The sequence below is a fragment of the Antrostomus carolinensis genome, unplaced genomic scaffold (genome assembly GCF_000700745.2).
Source record: "Antrostomus carolinensis isolate BGI_N321 unplaced genomic scaffold, ASM70074v2 scaffold17151, whole genome shotgun sequence".
Lineage (NCBI taxonomy): Eukaryota > Metazoa > Chordata > Aves > Caprimulgiformes > Caprimulgidae > Antrostomus > Antrostomus carolinensis.
This window is the reverse complement of record NW_010293695.1, coordinates 44,308-69,079: the sequence shown is the minus strand read 5'-3', so window position 1 is coordinate 69,079 and position 24,772 is coordinate 44,308. Positions and strand designations below refer to the sequence as shown.

Sequence of the window (24,772 nt, the reverse complement as noted above, 5' to 3'; positions counted from 1 at the left end):
TGGTCTGCATTGAGATTACACCTGAACTAGAAACTGTGCACACAACTAGTAGAGTAGATCCCAATTCAACCTGTGGTCCAAGAAGGTTCTACAGCACATGATGGAATTAAATACAGAGCAGAGGTGGGCTGCTTTGCTTGCTCACCACCAGTCCTCTGCTCTCTTTCAACTGTTCCCAGCTTGGAATCCTGTTAACACTAACCTGGACTGCAAGGGAAAACATATTCTGTTGCTGTGCGGTCATCTGTAGAAACAAAAAGAGAAAGGGTGGTGAGCTGCAGAACTGCATGGAAGGGCAATGCCAAGTTTCTTTCTCTTTAACACAACCATCCCACCACCTTAATTTTTTACTCTTCAGACTGTGAATGCAGGAATAGAAAAATATCTACAATGGGTCAGACCAATGATCTGTCTTCCCATCACGTCTCCCATACAGCTGTAAAAGACCCTCCTATGCACTGTGATACCTTCTTATTCAAGGACATTTTTGTAAATAGAGAACCTTACAGTAGTGTGTCCTGATAGCCTTGCTTTTTTACTGGTAATTGGTATTTTCATGTCAGATAACAGTTTTTAAATTCTAAAGGCTCAGAACAAAAATTCTTGTACAGGATGGAATAGCAAAGAGAGTGTATCAGGTGACAATATGTAGCTCTGTAAAGGCTGGACTCAGAAGTTTCTTTCTCTTTTTGACATGATGTGGAAGGAAGAACAAGAATGGAATTCGGTGTACTGCATTGGCAGCCAGGCAAGGGAGGGGATCATCCCGCTCTGCTCTGCACTGGGGCGGCCTCACCTCCAGTCCTGGGGGCAGTTTGGGCACCACAGGATAAAAAGGACCTAAAGCTCCTGGAGAGTGTCCAGAGGAGGGACACAACATTGGGGAAGGGTTTAGAGGGGAAGGGTATGAGGAGAGGCTGAAGTCACTTGGTTTGTTCAGCCTGGAGAAGAGGAGACTGAGAGGAGATCTCATGGTGGTCTAGAACTTCCTCCCAAGGGGAAGAGGAGGGGCAGGTGCTGATCTCTTCTCTCTGGCCATCAACGAATGCCAGGAGCAGAGGAAATGGCAGGAAGATGTGGCAGGGGAGGGTGAGGTTGGCCATGAGGAAAAGGTTCTTGAGGCAGAGGGTGGTGGAGCACTGGAACAGGCTCCCCAGGGAGGTGCTCATGGCACCAAGCCTGACAAGATTCCAGAAGCATTTGGCCACCATGTGCCCTCAGGGACATGGTCTGAATGTTGGGCTTGTCCTGTGCAGGGACAGGAGTTGGACTGGATGATCCTTGTGGGTCCCTTCCAACTCACAACATTCTAGGGTTCTGTGATTCTATGTAGGCCTGTGGTGCTGCTTTCTAAATCTCTAGTGGTAGTTTTTCTGTTTTGTTCTTAAATTCTTTTTTTAAAAAATAATTCTTAATGTTCCATCTGCTCTTTTGGCTCATACTGAGCATGGAATAATCAGAGAGACTCAAAATTACTCCCAGATCTCTCTTCTGTGTGCTGATAGATCATTTAGAGCTTTAAAGGGTAAGAAAATATTTTCCTATTATCCTTTGAGACAATGGATGGTAGGATTATTACACTATATATCAGGGTGACAGTACGTAACACTGATTTTAAATAAATACCTAAGTATTTGCAAGAGATCTAAGGAGCTGGAGAAGACATGGTAAATTGACAGAGAAGCTTTCTTTCCACAGAGATAGAACTTGAAGCTAGAGGAAGTAAAAAAATACACTCATTTTGAACACATACACACCACAACATAATCATAGTGCCAGGCGGTCTTGTCTCAAGAACAGAAAAGCAAGTGATTCTGCTACTTGAATGTAGAAGTTTTGTGATGAGGAAACCCAAGCTTGGAGTTGCAGGAGGAAGTGCAAGAGAATAAGAGGGGTAGACAGAACGGGGTCTGAGTGGAGGGTATAATAGTTACCCTTCGCCTACGTCAGTGAAATCTCACCTGGCTTATAGTAGTCGTAGACATGCACTGTTGCTGCTTTCAGGTTCTGCACTTCAACATCTTGTTCCACTGAGATGTTAAGCTTCACAGAAGTCTGACTCAGCTGCAGGGAAGAATAGAAGTGAGCAGAAATGTGCTGGTGTCCTGGTTTTACTAGGATAGGCTTAATTTTCTTCTTAGTAGCTACAATAGTGTTGTGTTTTGTTTTCAGCGTGGGATTTGTTATGAGAAGAATGTTGATAACATACTGATGTTTTTAGTTGCTGCTGGAAGTCCAAGGACTTTGTGTTTTGCCAGTTTGCAAGTGCAAAGGACTAGGAGGCGGCAGAAGTGTAGCAATTAGCAAAACCCAAAATTGGCATTTGGATATCCCAGTGAGATGTTCCTTATCATATAATGTCATGGTCAGTTTATTAATGAGGGTTGACTGGAAATCTGGGGATTCTCTTGGGGATCTCTCGGACTCGCTCTTCTGGGATTGTGGTTTCAGGTTGAGTGTTCCTTTTTGCTCCTCCAGAATCACTATCACCAGATGGTGAGCAATTGTAATGTGCATCACTCATTTAAATTTATTATTATCATTATTATTATTCTAATTACTATTTTAAGTTTGTTTTACTCCAATTATTACACTGTTCTTATCTCAGCCAAGGTCTCCTTACCTTTACCCCTCCAATTCTCTCCCCTATTCCTGGGTTGGGGAGAACAGGGGTAGAGGAGGTGTGAGCGGCTGTGTGGTGTTTGGCTGCCAGTTAAGTTAAACTACTACAATTGGCCATCTCAAAGTCACCTACATACCAACTTTATTCCCTCTGCATCAGAGATTTCTTTCTGTATCTTTCCAGGTTCTTCCACTCTCTTCCTCTTTTGCTAAAATTTTAGCCTGCTTGACTAACCTAGAGATTTGTATTTCTGATCTCTGAGAGTCGCAACACAAAGTACTGAAGGTGCTATTACTTGAACAGGCAGCTCTCTGTGGTCTTCCTCTTACCTCTTCTAAGTAGATTGTGGTTTTGTCTGGTTTTACCTCTGTCTTTTTCACCAGAGGTATCTTCTCCAGCTGTGTAGGAAGACAAGAGATGAGCTTGGTTAGCATCAGCTCGTTGGTCTTCCCTGTTGTCTTACACCAAGGCTGGTGTTTGTCTGTGAACTACCTGACTGGAGCACTGAGCCTGGTCAGGGGAAGGCCTGTGTTCCCCAGCCACAATGGCACTGACATTGTTGTGAATGCACAAAGCCTTACAAAATATTTTTTCAGATATGGAACACGTGTCCTTGAGCCATGTTCCTACTTTCAGCAGTTGTAGCAAAGGGAAAGAAGGTTAGTAGGAGGCTATGATGGATCTTCCTGGCTATTTCCTGGAACACTGGTGCATGTCATTGAATAACTTTATGGGATTCAACACTGCCTTACGGAGTATCCCTACAAATGGCACTGGCAAGAGTGAAGGGTCTCAGTGTACCCCAGGTGATACTACCTGAAGGGAGGGTGTAGAGAGATGAGGGTGGGTCTGTTCAACCAAGGAACAAGTGACAAGACAAGAGGAAATGGCCTCAAGGGCAGCTGAGATTGGATGTGAGGAAGAATTTCTTTGCTGAAAGGGTTCTCAGGCACTGGAAGGGGTTGCCCAGGGCAGTGGTGGAGTCCCCATCCCTGGTGGGATTGAAGAGTTGTGTAGACATAGTGCTGAGGGACATGGGTTAGTCGGGGACTTGTCAGTGTTGGGTTCATGGTTGGACTCGATGATCTTAAAGGTCTTTTCCAATCGAGGCCATTCTGGGATTCTGTGATTCTAAGGGCTTTTCAGCTCCTCTCTAACCTTAGTGAACATGAAAAACTGCACAAGCAGTTCTGCAAGTTGAAAGTTGTCTTGTGAAATAGCCCCGTTTTCACACTTGCTTAGTTTCGTTAATCTGTAGCAAGATAAGTAGCTACCATTCTCAAGCAGTTCTTAGATGTTTGGATATTTCTGTCTGAGCTACATCTAGAAAACAGATTTTCATATCTTCAGGGAAGACCAGAGGAAAAAGTCTTACCTCTTTCACAGAAGTCATCACAGGAATGAACCCTGACAGCATCTCCACCTCTACCAGAGCCATGTTACTGGTCTCACGGTCCCCTACGTAACTGAAGAAAGGCAGGAGGGAAGCACATTAGATGTGGAAGGCATCACAGCATTTCTAGGAGATACCAAGGAATGCTTCCAAATTCTGGCCTGCTCTAGTGATGGGAAAGCTCAGCAGCATGGCTCACCAAGGGGAGAAAGGGACAGAAAATTGCCTCCATCTACTTGTTCAATATGGAGACAGATTGTGCAGCAAATGTGTTATGGTTAATCTTCATGCTGTGCTCTCCAACAGGTGGAAGTGATCTTGGATGTCACAGGTTGAGAGCTCCAGTGTTGGCATTGTTCTCTTTCAGGACAGTAGGGCATGGAGAACATGGACGAAGACACTCATCCTAGACAGATGCAGGCAAGTAAAATATGGATAGGGACTGGAGTTTCTGCTGTCTGGTTCCAGCAGAGGTTCACACTGCAGGAGAATGTGCCTCAGGGCTGGTTCAGCCCAGGCTGCTAAGTGACCCCCAAGGGGGGATTTCTGGCTCTCGGGGATGCTGCCATCTCAGCTGCTAGTGCTCTGGAGGCTGCTGAGCTACTCCATACTGACCAAGATAGTTGCTGTGCTTCTGCAAGCCACTGCTAGTGCATTCCCATCCTTCTCTAGGCCTTAATTCTCAGTTCACAATCTCTTTCGGATCTGTGGAGAAGAGGGTCTTCCCCTGTGTCTTTGTCTCCATAGACAGGAGGTTTTTATGGGGTTCTGGTCATACAACTGGGACTCCCACTTCTTTCCACTGAAGAAAGAGCCTCAAGGGATCTCATACCTGACAGACACGTGGATGTCAAGCTGTTTCCTGACACCATCGCAGTCTCTTGGTACTGTTTCCACATCCAGGACAAAGACCTCCTCTGTTTTTGGTGGTGGGGTGTTATAGTATAAAGTGGTCTGTTGGAGGAGAAAACATTTCTGTGAAGCACCCTGGAGCTAAAGGACTACCTGTGCCTCCAGCTTTTGACGAATTAGTAACCAGTGGCCAACAGAGTTGTCCCCAGCTGTGCTTTCTGTTCAGACATGTGCTATTTAGCACATAACATCAGATACATCTGCCCAAGGTAACACTCAGTGTGGAGGCTCAGCTCTCTGTGATCCAAGGTCTCATTCAGTACAACATTGTCTTAACCTTACCAGAAAGAAATATGAAGGTGTGAGAAAGCACGTTAGCTAAAACCCTGCCCACAAGGAGAAAGAATTGTACCTGTTAACTGTTGACATGATAATAGTTAGTAGTTCTAGGTCTCAAGAGGAAAAATACTGACAAAATAAGCATAAAATCCTTTAAAATAAGAAAGAAAGAGCAAAGAGAGGACAACTCAGCAAGAGGGTTGATCACAATCCTCTGAAGAGCAGCATAGGCCAATTTTCCTCCACTTGGTTGGTGACTGACTGCCAGCCAGCAGGTACTCATCAGATGTCTTACACTTATTGACTATATTCAAGTGTAGCCAAGTAGTATGAGTCCTTGCTACCTCCTTCCAGCCTTAACAATAAGTAATTGTTGTGTCCTCTTGGCCATACACTGCTTGCAAATTCCCTGTGAGCATCGTAAGAGATGGCTGAACAGAGTGAGCTAGTGAGGAAGGTTTTCACAGGGAGTGATTTGAGTTCTTTGCTGCATGAATGGCCCATAAGCAGACCACTATCAAAGCTGCCAGAAAAATAAGATGTATTCTCCTTATGGACCAGTTGTGTTGGTGTACTGGGATAAGAAGACCCTGGGCCTACATCACTCCTCATCTGTGTGTGTAATAACAACCCAATGAATATTATATCAGAAAATATACAGCACTCAGCTCCTGAATCAGTGACATCAGCAACAGATGTTCAGTATAGAAGCAGGTACTGTTCTAGATCTCATCACTCCTGACTTCAGATCTGCTGACCTCTTAGCAATGACATGGCTCTGTGGGATGGGACAGCAAAGCTGAGACATTTCTGAGAAGAAGGTATCATGGATGGTTGCAATAAAACCATGTCAACGGAGTATACCTGAGCTCTGTCAAGCTTGACATGATTTGGCCTAGAAAGCCAAATCCTACCCAGAATTTGAGGCTATAGTGCCTGCTTAGAGCCAAACCTCACTTGAATAGTCAGTGGCAAAGCCTGACAGCTCTGTTCCTTGTATATCCTCACCTGCACGTAAACACAGCCACTGCCAGTCGCCTGCACTGTGTACATCCCTGGGACTTCAAGGAGAGGTGCCTGATGCAGGACCAACTTGTTGTTCCTGTGCACATGGAACTCCAATGGAGAAGCCTCCTTGCCTTTCACCGTCACCTTTACATCTCTCATCTCCTGAGGAATCAGGGCAGCATACTGAGCAAGGGCCTGCAGGCTAACAACTGTGTCCTGAAGGTAGAAAGAGAGTCAGTTTGCTGAGGAGCCATGCAGTACAAGATCCAGCACATTAGGTCAGGCATTGGACGGAGAACCACTCTCCCCATGGCCTTGATTCACACTGACACAAGCAGGGTCTGTGCCACTAAATGTATAGGTGGGGTCTATGCCACAGAATTTTAAGATGCTTTGGGTTGGAAGGGACCTTAAAGCTCACCCAGTTCCAACCCCCCTGCCAGCAGCAGAGACACCTTCCACTAGACCACGTTGCTCAAAGCCTCATCCAACCTGGCCTTGAACACTTCCAGGGAGGAGCAGCCACAGCTTCTCTGGCCAACCTGGGACACTGTCTCACCACCCTCAGAGCAAAGAATTTCTTCCTCACATCTCATCTCAGTCTCCCCTCTGCCAGTTTCAAGCCATCACCCCTTGTTCTGTCACTCCCTGCCCTTGGCCAAAGTCCCTCCCCAGCCTTCCTGGAGCCCCTTCAGGTACTGGGAGGCCACTAGAAGGTCTCCCTGGAGCCTTCTCTTCTCCAGGCTGAACAGCCCCAACTCTCTCAGCCTGTCCTCACAGCAGAGCTGCTCCAGCCCTCGCATCATCCTCGTGGCCTCCTCTAGACTGGCTCCAGTAGGTATAAATGCAGGCAGCAGGATGACTGCTGTTACCTGGAAAGGGTGGCTACTGAGCCTTGGGGTTAGCAGTCCCAGGCCCTGGGTAATCCCAATTACACCATACAGAAACAAGAGTTTCCCCATGGCATTCCCCTTCCCAAGCAGGACTCGTGTGCCTGTCTGCAAAGGATGGATCTAGAGTGACATGCGTATGAGATGTGCACATCGTTCCAGGCACAGCATCTCTCTCCCACCATGACTTTTCCCAGCTTGTTACCTGTGTGGAAGCAAATCCGCCAAAGGCATTTCTTTGTCCACTCAGCCAGTGTACAAGCTTGCTCACTGAGGGTTCACTGGGTTCCAAGTCTGGTTTGGAGACATGAGCCAGGAGGATGTAGGCTACTGTCTCAATCATAGAAGAAGAATATTCTTGACTACTGGAATGTGATGTCAGGAGCTCTGTTGGTAGGAGGAGAAACACGTGGAAAAGTAGAACAGAATCCTAGAATGTTGTGAGTTGGAAGGGACCCACAGGGATCATCCAGTCCAACTCCTGTCCCTGCACAGGACAAGCCCAACATTCAGACCATGTCCCTGAGGGCACATGGTGGCCAAATGCTTCTGGAATCTTGTCAGGCTTGGTGCCATGAGCACCTCCCTGGGGAGCCTGTTCCAGTGCTCCACCACCCTCTGCCTCAAGAACCTTTTCCTCATGGCCAACCTCACCGTCCCCTGCCACATCTTCCTGCCATTTCCTCTGCTCCTGGCATTCGTTGGTGGCCAGAGAGAAGAGATCAGCGCCTGCCCCTCCTCTTCCCCTTGGGAGCAAGTTCTAGACCCCCATGAGATCTCCTCTCAGTCTCCTCTTCTCCAGGCTGAACAAACCAAGTGACTTCAGCCTCTCCTCATACCCTTCCCCTCTAAACCCTTCACCAATGTTGTGTCCCTCTTCTGGACACTCTCCAGCAGCTTTGGATCCTTATCATCCCGTGGTGCCCAAAACTGTACCTGGTATGAACATCAGCTTCTCCTACCCCGGTACTCTTCAAGGACTGGCAGTTTCCTGTACACTGTCAGAAATGCTCGTGCCTTTCTGGGGCACCTCGGTGTGCAGAAGCCAATCCCTCCTGTTGTTTTTGTACTCTGAAGGCCCAACCATCTATGATAGCCTCCATTTCTTCCTTTGAAAGCACAGAGGGATCCAAGCCCCAAATCCTCGTCCAGTTCCTCTAGGAAACTGTTCCTCTGAAAACTGATTGACCAGAAGCTTTTTGTGTAAAGTACAGTCCTAGTCTTACTCAGCTCTGTGACTATTCAAAGCTGTGTCCCCAAGCTACAGCACTTTTGCTGTTTCTGCATGCACCTAGGATAGTTTAACAGGGCTCCCTGTGCTGAAAAGCTCTAGGACTCTTTCTAGTCGTATCTATTCTGCAAGAACTGGTCACTCTTTGAGAGAGAATCGCCAGCAGGCTACTGGAAGAGCAAGACTGCCCAAGTTATTTTGTTGGCATCCTCACTGTGCAGTGCACAGGCCAGGACAATCTAAACTAGAGCTGGGCTCGCACCTGTGGTCCAAGCTCTCAGGAACTGAGTCTGGTTGAACGTTTTGCTGTAGTGATAGGAGGGGACTAATCAAAATTCAGATAATAATTTAGCTTAATTGTACCAGTGTAGACATCTTTTGCAATGACACAAATGCGAAAACTTAGGATGCTTTTAAATTCAAAGTCAGTTTTCAGAAACAAACCTTCACTTTTAAAATAAGAATCACAAAGTCACTTGTTTGCATAAAATCGGAATAAAGACTTTAGAACTTAGCTCACAGTCTCTATGGACTGGTGTTACTTCATTATGTTTATCACAATGGAAGGTTTTTGCATGAGGGATTTGTGATTTGTTACCTCCAAGGTGACATAAGCAGAACAATTTTTTCATGAAGTGGTAGAAGATGTCTTGGACACACAGCTACAGATGACCTACAGATTAACCTTGATTCTTTAAAAAGCACCAAACTCCTGTTTGAGATCCTGTTAGTGAGGCTAACAGAGTCCTGGCCAACAGGCCATGGAGGTGTCTCTAGCCAGCAGAACATAATCCTCTTGGGCAAAGATTCTCCAGCTGGTGGTGGAGTCACATCCTCAGACTCAGTAGGTAGAACACAGACACATTTAAACACGTAGGACAACACCTTTCTCTCGCTCACAACCCCATTGCTGTTGCCAAGTCATTGTGAACTATTATCAGTGGGAGCAAGAGCCAAAGAAAACAGTCACTTGACCACAAGCAGTTTGTAGTGCTCCATGTCCTGAGGGTCTTTAGGGGACATTTTCCAAAGTGCTTGGTAAGTTAGAAGCATCAGACTGACTGGACATCCATGAGAATGCGCTCCAGTCACCTCTTCCATATGTACTATCTCAGAGGCAGCTCTGAAAAAGTACTGCACACAGTGTGGGCAATTCTACCCTTTCCAGTTTGCCCACTAGACACTGTGTCAAGCCAGCTGGGCAGCGTGAGTAGCAATGCAGTGGAGCTTCACTCTGCACTGGTGTCTGATCAGGCTGGAAAATTCTCTCTCCCATTTTTCTTCTGTGCTATTTTTCAGTCCCCAATGTAGTTCATCACACTGCCAGATGAAGAGATGTGGGGAGGAACTTAAGCCAGATCAGGTAATATTGTCACCAGCTGCTTAACCAGAGGCTTAGGTGCTTTGAAACCTTCACCTGGCACCCTCACTCAGGACAAAAATCCATTTTTTTTTCCAGGTTAAAGAGACAAATGGAAGAACCAAGCTCAGCAGCAAGGCAATAAAGACGCATTCACCCAAGGGCCCTGAGCTGAGTAGAGCAGCAATCAGGAATCAGTCAAAATGTTTGAATTCTGCAAGTAAATGCCTTGACCAGCAGATGAATCGATGTGGTGAGGCAGTTTCCTCTGCTAGATCCCTTGTACTATGTATGAATTGCTGAAGAATGATGGGAGCACCCCAACTCAAGTGAGTACTTTGGCCATGCAAATTAAGCATGGATCACCTCTGCTTCTTTTTGATTAGAAATTTTTTCCTGGGTCTGAGAAAAATAGAGGCTATCACAGCTTCAATAAATTCCCATTTTCTGATGCAAAAACCAGTCTGAGAACTGTTAAATTTCCCAGACCACTGCAATTAAATCCTACAGCTATCAGGCCTTAAACTCAGCCATTACCTTTAGATCCTGAAATCTTCTAAACAGCAACAACCTACCAGTTTCCTTCTGTAGCATATCCAGGAGCTGCTCTCTCATCTCCACGTCCTTGTTCAAGGTGAAGACATAAGCCATCAAGGCCTTGACATAAAGGCTTGTATCCTCAAGTGTTACATTCTTGAGGCAATGTAAGGCATTATCCAGCATTGTGTCCTGAGAAAGGAATCCAAACCCAGTGAATTTCCTCTCACCACTTTTTTGTTATGAAAATCTATCATCCCCAAACCTCAAGCATCCCAGCTATATCCTTGATGAATTTCAGTGCTAGCTTCTCTCTCAGGGTTGTGGAACATGAAGTAGAGTGGACAAAGCATCACTCACTGTGGGTTGAAAACAAAGATGTGACTGTACACGTCACTGGGACAGGAGATTGTTAATACACTGGAGAATCCAGCTGTATCTGATAGCACGGTGGCTCAGAACTGTCAGACCTGCATGTTCTGGGTTTCAGCTCCCAAGGGGGTACAATGTTGTTTGCAGAGCAAACTACCAGTAAATTTGGAATATAGAATCACAGAATCCCAGAATGGTTTGGGTTGGAAGGGACCTTAAAGCTCATCCAGTTCCAACCCCCCTGCCAGCAGCAGGGACACCTTCCACTAGACCGGGTTGCTCAAAGCCTCATCCAACCTGGCCTTAAACACTTCCAGGGAGGAGCAGCCACAGCTTCTCTGGCCAACCTGGGACACTGTCTCACCACCCTCAGAGCAAAGAATTTCTTCCTCACATCTCATCTCAGTCTCCCCTCTTCCAGTTTCAAGCCATCACCCCTTGTTCTGTCACTCCCTGCCCTTGGCCAAAGTCCCTCCCCAGCCTTCCTGGAGCCCCTTCAGGCACTGGGAAATTTCCTATTGAACTTATTGTGTACAAAGGTGGGACGTGATAGAACCTTTCACCAACTCAAGCTGGGTACTCCCTGAAACCACAAACCTGTGGAGGAACAAAGGGTGAAGCATCCTCCCAAGCCCTTCAAGAGTTTGGAGGTGACTTACATTCTTCTCCAGATGGAGCTCCACCAGTGCAGCAGCGATATAGGCTGTTAAGGAGATGGTATCATCCACACCACCCTGCAAGTCACACAGACAGACATCAGAAAGGGACAAACCCACCCATTGCTTGCCTGTCATAGCATAGCCACTGAATCTGCCTTCGGGTGACCTGTCTGAGAGGGTACAGTGGCATGTCTCTGGGCATTCTTGGACATGTAGGGACCAAAGGAAAGCACTCCAGGCTCACTTACTGAATATCATGAAACTCAGAGCTATGGTGTGCATACAGTCTAGGTGTGCCTTCTCATAGAAGGGCATGAAGCAAACTGTTAAGCTATTTCTTTTATTAAATATGTTACACCTGGACGCTTGGACAAAGTTTTTATGATGCTGGATTTGCATGCAAGCTTACATAAATTAAGCTGACTGTGAGAAGCTACAGGTTAATATGAGTAAACAGGCTGGCAGGAGCATTTTTCCCCATCAGAGGACATTCATTCTTGGGCAAGTTTTTCTTGCATCCTCAGACATGAGACAAGACTATGTCTAAAATGAGGGGGGAAGTTTAGGCTGAGATGCTGAGAAGCATCGTTCACGCTGAACAGCAGAAACTTTGAAGTGTCAGGAAGGTGGGGGAGAAAAACCTATTCCAAAAAGTTCTGTTCAAAATAGAAAACCCAAGAGGAGAAACTAATGAAAATCAGACAAGGATGAACAGTCTACTCTGATTTTATTTGTACTGCATCCAATTTTTTTTTTAAAAAAAAGGTGTAACCCTTTGCTTCCCTAAAATAGCAGCCTGTTTTCTTCCATAAACCTAACTTATATTTAATATGGGGGATTTTGTAATCTGACCAGTCTGGATTATTCTTACCTTTACAAAGATAATTAACCCAAGTATTGCCATACTGCACTGTTTGGTACCTGGGCACTAGGACATGTTCACCAAGAGTTTGGTGCGTTTCCAGCTACACTGCAAGGATAATTTCAGGGGTGCCAGGTTCCAAGGGAAATCCTACTTTTTGGGTAGTGGAGGGACAGCTGTGTCTTCAGATAATCCCATATTAGAGCACATAGTCAGGTCTCTCTTGAGGACATTGTGCGTTGTAAGGCATGAGAAGAGGGAGAATCCAGACAGGGTATTCTAGGCAAGCACTAAAATACAAAAATATTTCTCCCTGTGCCCTGGAAGTGCCTTGGCACAATGAGCCATGCTGCCTTTTGGCTAAAGTAAAAATGAAGAAAGTTTTAACAGAAGTTAAAACCTCACTTAGAGAAAATACCTGCTGTTTGAAGCTACGGTTTTTCATTCTGCTCTGCCTTGGCTGTGCTAGGCCATGGGGACATTGCTCTGTGCTCCTGTGCACAGTGGAAGAGCTTAGTGAAGCAAGTGCCCCACACTGGGTTCCTCCCACTCCCACCTCTGTCAGTCATACCTTCAAGTCGTTGTTGAAGAGCTTCCCCACACTCTGGAAGCAGCCACTGGGCAGCTGGTGCTTCTGCAGCCAGAGCAGAGCGTTGTGCACATGATCCTTATTGATGTAAATGTGAGAGCTGGCTTGGCCAAAGGACCTGGCTACAAAAGCTGTCAGCCTGTGGGCAGAGCACAAAGGAAGCCCATGTCACAGCCAGGAGCTGAACCAGCAAGGACTATAGGTTTGAGATGACAGTACCAACTCTGGTCACTCACCATGTGTTGCCCTGGTCGTCACCTTTCCCAAAGGCACTGTAAGAGCCATCATCATGTTTGTAGAGCAGCTGACGCTGGTAACCTATGAAGACAGGAGTCAGGACACAACTCTCAGTGTTTGAGATGGCTGTAGCATCTCAAACTGTATCCTTGCTGTGGGAAGAAGGCTTCACAGCAAGAGACTTCATCAAGTCCTACAGTCAGAGACATTGAAGCAAACCTCCCACCCCACAATTCCTCGTGTATTTCACAGCATCAGCATGACAATGAGCAGTTGCACAGCACCACTGAATCATAGAATTGTTTTGGTTGGAAAAGATCTTTAAGATCATCGAGTCCAATCATTAACCTCACACCACCAAGTCCACCACTAACCCATGTCCCTCACCACTATGTCTACACAACTCTGAAATCCCACCAGGGATGGGGACTCCACCACTGCCCTGGGCAACCCCTTCCAATGCCTGAGAACCCTTTCAGCAAGGAAATTCTCCTGCAAATCCAATCTAAACCTCCCTTGGTGTAAGTTGAGGCCACGTCCTCTCATTCTGTCAGTTCTATCACTTGTTCCTTGGTTGAACAGACCCACTCCCACCTCTCTACACCCTCCTTGCAGGGGCTTGGCCCGAGCCCCAAGGTCTCCCCTCAGCCTCCTTTTCTCCAGGATCAACAACCCCAGTTCCCTCAGCCAGGAACTCAGCACACTTGTGCTCCAGACCCTTCCCCAGCTCCGTTGCCCTTCTCTGGACACACTCCAGCACCTCCATGTCCTTCTTGGAGCGAGGGGCCCAAAACTGAACCCAGCACTTGAGCTGCGGCCTCAGCAGTGCCCAGGACAGGGGGAAGAGAACTTCCCTGGTCCTACTGGCCACACTACTCCTGGTACAAAATTGAGATGGAGATGAGATGTGAGGAAGAAATTCTTTGGTGTGAGAGTGGTGAGACAGTGTCCCAGGTTGGCCAGAGAAGCTGTGGCTGCTCCTCCCTGGAAGTGTTGAAGGCCAGGTTGGATGAGGCTTTGAGCAGCCTGGTCTAGTGGAAGGTGTCCCTGCTGCTGGCAGGGGGGTTGGGACTGGATGAGATTTAAGGTCCCTTTCAACCCAAACCAGTATGGAAATCTATGATTCTGTGATCCTCTGTTTCCACAAGAGACTTTGGTCTGCCTTGGACTGATAAGGGAACAAACCTCAGGCATCATGTAATGATGGAGATCAGTAATTACCCAAACCCTTCTCAGAAAAGCAGGCTTAGTACTTCAATAACAGGCAGAGACAGATGTTCTGCTTCTTCAGAAACATGCTTTTCTTTCCATGAGACTTTCTGTGATATCTTCCTCCTCTGGCAGTGCTCCTATACCTGCTCTGCACCTCCCCACCAGACCAGTGCTCCACACTCTTTGTTTGTAGCACATTCATTTTGCAGTAGAAGCAAGAAGAATGATGTTTACCTGTTTTCAGGAATTTCAGTGCTTTAGCTTTAATTTCTGGATCCAGTTGTTTAGTTTTATTCAAGTACTGGAGTATGAAGATGTTTGGTGCAAACTGAACCATGTTCTGTTCACCACAGCCAAAGGGCATCTCTAGCAGCTGGTCTAAATTTTGAAGTGCTGGGCCCATGATGTCCCCTTAATTTTGAGTTGGAGGTGCAGGAGAAAGGAAAAACACAGACATTCAGCAGTATAAAATGGACTGCTGCCTTCTCTGTACTCTACTGGGATCCTGGAAAAGAGCCAGACTCTCTTAAGTTATTAAGATTTCTGCTGACCCCTTCTAGATTAGGCTAGCACAGAAAGGGAAGACGTCTTGGTTCTGGGAGGAGGGAGGGAATGGAAAGATGAGGGGATCTGAAGAAAGGTGAAGAGAACTGTCATTCCTGAGTGAGTATCAAGGAGGGAAAAGAATTATAGAGGCAAAGTAGGTGGAAATCTGCAGGGATGGTTTTGGTTTCACTTAGGTGGATGGCAGTCACAGACATCAGAGGAGATACCCTGCCACTTGGGGATGATGCAGGATCATTCCTTATGAGAGGAATAAATATTTTAAAAGATCACTTGATCTGCATTTCTGAGGCCAGCATCACACCCCTTACAGTTTATCTCATGAGGAACTGGGTCAATGCATCATTAAGGGCAAAGAATTGTGCAAACTCTTCCCACTGGGGACCCAAGAGCAGGGAAAGACTTTCTCACCGATCACAGAGAAAGTGGCTCGGCCAGATCCCTCCAGCACTTCTGCAGGCAATGTCAAGGAAAACTCTTCAGAGACGGTATTATCTGAGGAAGGCAGAACCCAGAAATTTATCTGGTGGAAGAAGTGTCACACACAAGTGTGACATCCCAAGGAGACCCAGGTGAGGCTCAGTGTAACGCAGAATCACAGCAGACAAGATATGCAAACAAATGCCTCGATACAGGAAACTTTGCCAGGTAGAAGATAGACATGGACAAACTATAGTGGTTATTCTCTCAGGCAGGGATGATCCCACCAGTGCTTGCTCTCTGACAAATTCCCCCCACCTCTGGGTATGTGCAGTAGCTCTGTCCCTTCCATCCTGCTCCCATGATCACTAGCAGTCAGGGATTTTTGTCCCATACCTGCAGCACAGAGAAAGGCGTTTTGTGTCTTCTCTTGTAGGACACCTCCTGGCTGCAGATGGAGAAAGAGTAGTTTAGATAGGGAAGCCAGGAAAGGAAGTCTCCAGGCCTTAGAGGGCCTATCTGCTTCCAAGAAGAAAGGGCCAAACTTCATCTTAGCATCTTGCTAACTGCCTCAGGGGGTGACCCACTGTTCTCAGCCATTCTCCACCCTGAGGTCTGACTAACCTTCACAAGCAGAGGTTTTATCACTGTGTCTCTTTCCCCTTGCAAAGGTGTCACAGCAATCCTGTTATTACATAGATCATGTGAATCTTCTGCCACGCTGCTCACGGTGACGTTCACTTTGCCTGCCAGGAGCACAGGGGCACATCACTGAGCACTTTGCAGCAGAGGTATGTACGTCCCAACACTGTATGTGTGAGCATCGGGACCAGACATCCAGAGGCCAGCAAATTCCACCCCTCCTCCTGCTAGCTACCACACATCCCTCTGCTCAACCTCACCCGGATTGGTGGCTGTCACATTCCACTTGAAGGTTTTTGCTTCGTTGGCACAGAGGCAGCTGGTGAACTGGCAGTCTGGGCAGGCATCCACCTTTAGTTCTGGGGTCTCTGTGAGAGTGGTGTGTACCTGAGTGTGGTGGGGTGTACAAGCACACATTGACATGGTGTTAGTACCAGGCAACTGCGCAAAGGAGCAACCACCACAGGTCGTGAAGTGCGAGGCTGTGCTTTGTGGCCCAGGCACCAGTATCTAGGGCTCCTGAGAAGCTCATAGCTTATCTTTGGGCTCATTTTTTTTCTTTGACAGAAGTATGTAATTGGAGGAATACTCACCTGGATACAGTCCTTGAGGTAGTTGAAGACAGTGGCTTTTAGGCTGAAAGTCTCTCCTTGGATCACAGAATATGGCAGTGACACATCTACAAAGAAAGGCTGGAAGACCCTAAGAGTGGTCAGAGGAGAGAACCCAAAGCCAGAATCAGCAACACAGAAGGTGTTGGCGTTCCATTCTGTGATGGTGTCAGGTACAGCAGCTTGGACAGATGCTTGCCCATCATCCCTACAGAAAGAAGAGATAGAGAAGAACTTGCTCAGAAGCAGTCAGAAGTCTCCAGTGGTCTCTCTGGGGAAGGCAGGTAGAGGCTGTTACCAACCCGACAGAGACCAATTCCCAAATCCAGGTCTCTGGGAAAAACGTCCGTGGTTTTGGCTTCCTTGCGTTATCAGAGGGAGGTGCAGAATCACTATGGCCAACAAAATTTTCTGTGGAAAAGTAAGTGATACCTTAGAAAACAACATATGTGGCTCCAGGTGAAATTAGTTCTTCATTCACAGGCAATCTAATGCATCCCATAAATACCTTGTGACACAGAACGAGAGTGGACAGGGTTGGCTTTTTAGTGAGAATCTGACACAGTGTCTGTATCTTTGAGGAACACAGCTTTAGGGAGACAATGTTGGATGGAGTTTAGCCTGAGGCTCAGTCTGACAGATCCAGCAAGTTTGGTCAGGATCCAGGGGGAGAGAGCATGCTCAAATGGAGTTGCACTCTTAAATAATCTGTGATAGTGCTGGTGGAGAGCATACAGCATTTTCTGTGAATAGCACAGAACACAGGGCCAGCCAATAAAGCCCAGAGATTTGAGCTTTCATCTGTGATCCATAAATCAGGTCCATTGAAGAAGATACAAGCTTCATTCCTCTTATGCACAAACAAGAAACACAGTAGGGTGGAAGTCAGCCAAGTCAGCCATCTCAGTGGCCAGAACTGGGAGAAGAGAGCCTCTTCAGTCAAGGAGATGGACATGTTCATTCCTTACCAACAACACCGTCTTTTCTAAAATACATCTTTTTCTCAAAGTCTGGTAGGATACAGGAAACTGGTTTCTTGATTCTAGCATTGGTTAATATTTTCATGCGCAATTGCTGGGAAAACAGTGAAAGATGAAATCAGTGATAAATAAAAGGGAACAAGGAATGTTGAAAATCTCTCATGATAGCAGGTTTCAGAAGGGGGCTGGTGGTAGCTGAAACATTTTTAAATGGTACTTGTTTATGTACATATGCATAGACTTCCAGGCTCAGACTCTGTCCAACCAGCTTCTGAGGGATACCGGGCCAATTATTACTTCTCCTAAAAGCAAATTTCAACTTCTTATGCCTAACCCTAACAATGAGCCAGTGAAACTCCATATATCACATGAAAAACTTCAGAGAAAAAATATTCCAAGCTTTAAATCTCCACACAATTTTAGAAGGGAAAGATCTGACTGGCGAGTCACACAAAGCCATTCTTACACAAGTTAGTACGGGCTTAGAAAACTGATGAGGAACACGGTCACAACTTAGTACAGGTTCTGCTTTTGTCTGATGAGCCTTAGACTCTCAGGGCCTGTGCTTCACAAGGCAGAAATATTGGATTAAATGCACACTCATGTACATGGACTGAGAAGAAGACATCACTTTAATGGTCTACAAGTCTCTGAGAACCCTTCTACTTTCTTGCAGTGCCAAAACCCTTCATGGAGAGTACGGGTCCTCACCCTTTCTGTGGAGGCTGTACATGCCCGGGGACTTAGCCATGTGTTACAGGACAGTCACCTGTTACAGGGTCACTAGTCATTAAGATATAGTGGGATCTCTTTTAACTAGCATAGGCCTTCCAAGACATGAAGAGGCTGCAGGGAGGCTGGGGAGGGATTTTGGCCAAGGGCAGGGAGTGACAGAACAAGGGGTGATGGCTTGAAACTGGCAGAGGGGAGATGGAGATGAGATGTGAGGAAGAAATTCTTTGGTGTGAGGGTGGTGAGACAGTGTCCCAGGTTGGCCAGAGAAGCTGTGGCTGCTCCTCCCTGGAAGTGTTGAAGGCCAGGTTGGATGAGGCTTTGAGCAGCCTGGTCTAGTGGAAGGTGTCCCTGCTGCTGGCAGGGGGGGTGGAACTGGATGAGCTTTAAGGTCCCTTCCAACCCAAACCAGTCTGGGGTTCCATGATCTAGAAGACAGCAGAGTACCTTGTCTTTGGGGGAAATCAGGGTCTGTATTTGTAAGGTAGAGCTCAGTGAGCACGAGAAGCCCATGAAACTCAGAAACCCATTTAGATTGTTTTCACTGTGTTGTTACCTTTTTCTCCTATTTTGAGGTGCTACTACTTGCAGATATTTCTTTAAACATGTTTCTGTCAGAAGCAGCACTGCTTGGGTTTCAGTTAGCAAATATGTTGTTAAACTTTTTCTGGCTATTGTGCTTGTTAGTGGATTAACTTATTTTGTCTTGACAGTTAGCTATAAAGTAAAATTGTGAAGGACTTTTTCTTAAAACTGCTTTGAGAATTAGTAAGAGACTCAATGAAACACAGAGTATAGGACTCTGCAAATAAAATAATAGACAAATGGTACTTGATCAAAATATAGTGAGGTGCTCAGGTCTTACCAGGATATTCTTGACACCACCCCTTTGTAGATATTAACGAACCAAGTTTATTAATTTTTACACTGTCTTTCTCTAATGAAGTTGTTTGCACTGTGCCTACTCATAAGTTTCATTTTTCCCCATAGTCCCCAAATGAGTGTGGCTAGACAGATGAACAAGGCACAGATGACTTGTAGCAATGAAAATCAAGGCAGGAGAAGTATGCTAAAAGCACATTTTTGTAGGTGTTCAGGATGGCATGCTGGCAACTGGTGGCTCAGGAAAAGTTTAATACAAGTGTAGAAACTCACCTTAAACAGATTAAAGACATCAGCATCGCTTTGGTACCATGGTGCTCCCATCTGAGTTTTTTTATCGAGACTGGACTTCTGGGGCAGACAAGGATATGCCTCAAAGTCTTCCAAATGATAAGGGAACCCTCGTCCTCCAATTGTGAAGCTGTCATCAAAGACCTTGTCATACAGCTGCAATGGAAAAACAGAGATCTTCGTAAGGAACTGGCCAACGAACACAAGTATGGGTCAAACACTTGGACTGCAGCCCTCTACTACACTTTGTTATTATACTTCGTGAAGTTTTTTGCCTATACTAAAGAACATGAAGCCCAAGGAGTGGATGTAGGCAGGTAGCTTTTAGTCTGCAGGCTTTCACCTCTGACAGTTCAAGCCTTTTAACTCTAGGTACAAGAGTAGGATAAAACGTATGAATCAGTTTGAGCACAAGGCATTGGCACATCTGACTTACCTATTTCATGATTACTACTTTATATACCTGTTAGCAGATGGTGCAAATGCTCTGCTCTAGAACAGCATTCCCGAAAACACCAGATCACACCATGGGTCCTATCCAGGTTCCCCTGGATTTCATGAAGCTTCTTTTCAACAGGCTTCTATAACTTGACTTGCAACTTTGCGTGAGGCATATACATGTGTATTATCTCTGATATACATTGTGGAATTAGGCTAGGATTTTTCAATTCTTGCAGTGTTTTTGTTCTAAGTCTTAAATTAATTCCTCTGAACCACACAACTGCTTTAGGGTAAGTTCCCTCAACATTCTAGATTTTTTTCTAACAATTTCCCCCAGCCACTGTGTGTACTGGGTGCTCTCCCCTAGCTACTGTTTTATAAAGAGCTGCTCAGGTGCTCAGCCTGATCTCTCATATGGTTATAATTCAGCAATGTTTGGGGCAGAGGGGTAGGAGGACCCTACTGGGGTAAAATTCCATTTCAAAGGTTTAGCCTGACTGCCTGGTGGAAGATGGAAGAGCAGAGAGACAGGTGAATGTCAGCAAAGCTGTTAAGCACTCTCCCTGACTCTCTCAGCATCTCTTTGAAGCTTCTCTTCCTGACTACCCCTGCAGTGCCATGCAGCATCCACCACTCTCCAAGGGTCTGGACAATATAGGGTTAAAACTCTCAAGCCTTGGTTAAATGTCACAAACATTCATCTGATGTGCTACCATAGTGATAAGAAGACATGGAACAAGTTGTGTTCAGAGGAAGGGCTCTTGCCAAGGCAGGACAGCACTTTTCTGAGCCAACTCCCCTACCTTGTAGCCCAACCTAGCAAGTATGGGTGGGGGAAAAGGGACTTGTCTCTAAACTACCTAGAATAGGTCAAACAGCAGTAATTCTGGTTGGCGGAGATGAAGACCACCTAAAGACCCTACTAGCCCACCAACCCATTTCCAGAACAATCTAAGGCAAGAACTGTACATCTAATTAGCATGAGAAGTGAGAAATTCAACTAAGGGAAGGGGACTAGCTGCCAAGAAAAAATGAAAAGATCGCTGTGTGGGCCGGTGGCCCAGGAGACCAAACGCCCCCGTTGGCTAGGCCAACCTTGGAACTAGGACTGGTGATATCTATCCATCTTTCCTCTCTTTCCTTTTCTTTTCTCCTCTCCTCTCCTATCTAATGTAAGAGATGAACCCCACACAAGTGATGAATAATAACCATCTCTATACCTAATTGTATCCTCTAAAGCTTAGTTACTACTATTCAATTAATTTGTCTATTTACAGCTTTTATTCCAAACAAGGGGATCAATGAATCTGAGTCACATTTCCCTCTCTCCTGCTATGGGAAAACTTTACAGGCAGGAATCTGGGATGTGACAGAGGCCCACAAAGCAGGGCTGATGCATGAGAGATATGATCATCGCATAACTGATCAGAAGAGGTCAAGGAGGGAGAATGCCAGGGCAGCCACCTAACACTGCAGCCATGTCCTGGGACAGTCTATGGGCTTCCTCCCAGCAACGCATGGAGACAGAAGGCAGGCAGACACTAGGGGTTTGGTCACCACAGGCTGCACTCACTGTGTCTGCTGTAAGGGTATTGTTGTTCTTCAGGAGGACACTCTTGTCAACAGCTTGGACAGAGCACAAGGACCCTGGAGCGGCCTTGAGGTGCAGACTGACTTTTGATCCTGGGACTTCCTCTTTGTGTGAGAAGTCCAGTGCCACCTGCAAAAGAAGGCAAGGTCAGGGGGCTTAGTGTTGGAGTGTGGGACCCTTTGACTCTTAGATGTCTGGGCAGCAGAGGGAACGACAGAGAACAAAGTAGGGAAGGGGGCTGAGATGCTGAGACAGACCCTTCTGGAAACCCATTGAGAAAGTTACAGATGCATACAACCCAGCCAGAACTCCCCTACTAACACATGTCCACCACCCTCTTATCCAGAGCTACCACAGGGAGCTAAGCAGGCAGGCTTCTCTTCTGTTAGGGAGAACATGGGGGACAGTGTGTGCTCAAAGCAGTCATGGAGAACGGGGGGGAAAAACAGAGTTCAAGGGGGCCTGGTTTACTCCTTGGGAAAGGCTTGCTGGTCAGTGTTGGGAAGGGCAGGACCAGGAATTCAGGGAAGTAGGAGGTCACCTCTTTTGCTTCCAGTCAAAAATATTGGGCATCTAATGTGGCATGCATCCATCTTACACCACTTGGCTGAGGGTAAAACAGGACCAGGAGCCACAGCAGGCCAGAGCACATCAATGTTGCTATCACACTCTTTGTGTTTCTACTCACCTTGTGTCTAAAGCACTTTTCTACTTGAAACTCTTCCACATCAGCCACCACCTCTCCATCCGAGAAGACTGCATACAGTAGAAGCTTGATGTTAGGCAGGAAGTCATTGCCAATAGTCAGAGTCAATGAGAAGGAGCCCTGCAGATCTGCACAAGATAGCAGCAAGGAAGAGAGGGAAAGCATTGAATTGAATCTGCTCATTGGGGTAGGACAAGAATCAAAAGAGGGAATTTAATAATTTCTACCTGCAGATAAGAACATCTCACACAGACACTATCACAGATTAACAATAAACCCAAGAAACTGGTAACTTCTTTGGCTCAAGTTTGGCAAAAATATTCCTCTTCCCTACTGCACCTTAGGTGAACAGGCAAGCTACATAAATTTTATATCTTCTCCAAAGATATAAGCTAGCAGCAAAGTCATAAGGTTGGGTACTAGATCAATTAGACAAGGCAGAAGAAGGACAGTCACCTAGATGGACATTGAACTGATATGAGATGAGGTTGTGTTGATCTAATGAGGTGGACCAGCACTAAGAATTCAGCTCAATACCTCCTACCTGTGGGTAAGAATAACAGCTGCAGAGATTGTCACTGGAGAGGGATCCCAGTTTTCTGGGGTGCGTTATGAGGCACTTCATGCATTTCTACTCACTCTCATGCTGGATAATTGGCACCTGCTTCTCTCCGCTGAAAAGGATCTTGCCTTTTGCTATGACCTGAAGAGCAAAGAGAAGAGCCATTCAAGGGCTTAAATTCTGACAGCATGAGAAGAGTGGGAAAAGAACAAGAGAAGAGAGAAGGACATCTGAAAGGTGTTGTCATAGGAGCTCCTCTGGCAGGACATGACCTAAAGAGCTCTGCAGCAGAGATGGTGATAGCTGGGAAGGAATTTGGGAGGTGTTGGTTGGGCAATGAGAAGACATGGCCACTTGCAAAGCCAGAGATACATCTGAAGCTAAGAGCAGCTGCTCTTAAGCCCCAATGAACTCTGATTTTCACCTTACTAGGGTAAGTAATAACTTTTTGACCATACGAATGAGCCCAGTTCAGTAACCAAGGTACTCATAGCCTCTCAGCTAGGCTGCAGTCACACTCTTGCTTTGGCCTCAGTTTACTGAAGGTGGACTTCATCAAAATGTACTTACCTCTGGAGTGCATCAAAGCCCTGCGCAATTTCAAACCTTTTCCTGTGAATATACAGGTGAGGAGAGGTCAGCTGCTTCAGAGGTTGCCTCTTAGTTCATGGACAGATTGCCCCAGACATAGGTCATACCTGCTGGGTCAAACCTGGCTAGCCCTCCACTGCCACTCATATGAGCCTAATAGAAAGTAGGGTGAGTGTCAGGCATCTATCACCCAAGCTTAGGTCAGGGCACTCCTAACAAAGCAAAGCAGCTGGGAGCTAGGAGCATGTCTAGGGACTGGAAAACAGGAGGAGATGTGGGCAGAACAGAACCACAAAGTGACTTATAGTGACCTGGGAGTAGCTTACCCTTTCCTATGAGTACCTATGTGCTGTGTGAAAAGGGTGAAATGCCAGTAAGCATAACCTTGCCCTGAGATTCACCTGTCTTCTGTGCTCACCAAGTAGTAGAAATCAATGTAGTCGGCTTCAGAGCTGAGTTTATTCTGATCAAGGATATAATCCACTTGCACTTCCTGCTCTTGATCACAGGGCATCGCATCATTCCTGGCCTTGATCTCAAGGAAGCTGTTGCTCTCAGAGTAGAAAGGTTTCAGCCAGTGGAAGCTATCCTGGACTCCTACATCACTTTCAGAAGAATCTTGCTCATTGTCTTTTTGAAGGTTGTAGGTACCCTTCAGAGCACAAAAACATGAGTTGGCAATCAGTATCAAGGGACACAAGGGAGCTTGTACACCTGCTGAAAACACAAAGGTGTTACCTGAGCTGGTGGCAGAACACACATCTCTTTGCTTAAAATATTCTTTTGTTTAAATGTCATTTTAAAGCCTCTTATGAGGTTTTAGCAAAAATCTAAGTCTAGTAGATTGACCCACAATTTCACAATCCCAAATGATCGCCGAGAGAATCCCCTTGTTTTCCAGTCAACCCTGGTTAATGTACTGACCATGACGGGATATGAGATGGAATATCTCATTGGCAGAGCCAAATGCCAATTTGGGGTTTTGCTAATTACTGCACTTCCCCCCTCCCAGTCCTAATGCAGCTGTGAACCAGCCAAACACGGTGGCCTTGAGCTCCAGCAGCAGCTAATGACATTAGTACCTGCTCAATATTCTTCTCATAACAAATCCCACACTGAACCCAACACACAGCTGTTCCAGCTACTGAGAAGAACATTAACTCTATCCCAGCAAAACCAGGACATTCCTCCTTTATCTTTCCACAGGGACACACCCCACACCAGACTTTAACCCCAGCACAGCACCCCTGTTTTCAGTTTGTTTCTGGTCAGATGCCCTGAAGTACAACAGACACCAAAACAGCTTTGTATGGTGAAGGTCTACTTCTGTGCAGATGACTTAGGGCTCTGTAGACAATAGCCATGGGCCTAGGGACAAGAACTAGAACTTGGCCTCAGGCTCTCTGAAGTCAGAAATCTATCTCCTTGATTACAGGATCTCTGATCACCAAATCCTACCCAACCAAAATTAAGGAACCTCACCCTGGATAAACTGGAGTCTCAGGGAAAAACATCTGGAACTATCATTCCAGTCTCTGAGAAACTGACGGCAAGAGGAGATTGTACTTCTTGGGCATGAATCCCACATCTGCTGC

General features: G+C 46.2%; 1 protein-coding gene across 1 annotated transcript in view; it reads right to left on the bottom strand.

Annotated features, from left to right (window-relative positions):
- Positions 1–202: 202 nt before the first annotated feature.
- Positions 203–24,772, bottom strand: part of LOC104532236 (alpha-2-macroglobulin-like protein 1) — a gene marked incomplete at its 3' end in the record, with an annotated part of 34,666 nt that continues 10,096 nt past the window's right edge. The window contains exons 13-37 of the mRNA XM_029087314.1: positions 23,596–23,829; positions 22,664–22,727; positions 22,007–22,152; positions 21,301–21,447; positions 19,269–19,442; positions 17,370–17,475; positions 16,704–16,812; positions 16,384–16,609; positions 16,051–16,177; positions 15,773–15,894; positions 15,545–15,596; positions 15,140–15,223; positions 14,399–14,575; positions 12,952–13,033; positions 12,698–12,854; positions 11,265–11,339; positions 10,272–10,425; positions 9,713–9,715; positions 7,311–7,492; positions 6,216–6,431; positions 4,849–4,970; positions 3,999–4,089; positions 2,953–3,021; positions 1,962–2,064; positions 203–244 (exon numbers count right to left, since the gene is read on the bottom strand). Coding sequence (XP_028943147.1) covers positions 203–244; positions 1,962–2,064; positions 2,953–3,021; positions 3,999–4,089; positions 4,849–4,970; positions 6,216–6,431; positions 7,311–7,492; positions 9,713–9,715; positions 10,272–10,425; positions 11,265–11,339; positions 12,698–12,854; positions 12,952–13,033; positions 14,399–14,575; positions 15,140–15,223; positions 15,545–15,596; positions 15,773–15,894; positions 16,051–16,177; positions 16,384–16,609; positions 16,704–16,812; positions 17,370–17,475; positions 19,269–19,442; positions 21,301–21,447; positions 22,007–22,152; positions 22,664–22,727; positions 23,596–23,829 — 3,064 coding nt within the window. The remainder of the gene's footprint in view (positions 245–1,961; positions 2,065–2,952; positions 3,022–3,998; positions 4,090–4,848; positions 4,971–6,215; positions 6,432–7,310; positions 7,493–9,712; positions 9,716–10,271; positions 10,426–11,264; positions 11,340–12,697; positions 12,855–12,951; positions 13,034–14,398; positions 14,576–15,139; positions 15,224–15,544; positions 15,597–15,772; positions 15,895–16,050; positions 16,178–16,383; positions 16,610–16,703; positions 16,813–17,369; positions 17,476–19,268; positions 19,443–21,300; positions 21,448–22,006; positions 22,153–22,663; positions 22,728–23,595; positions 23,830–24,772) is intronic.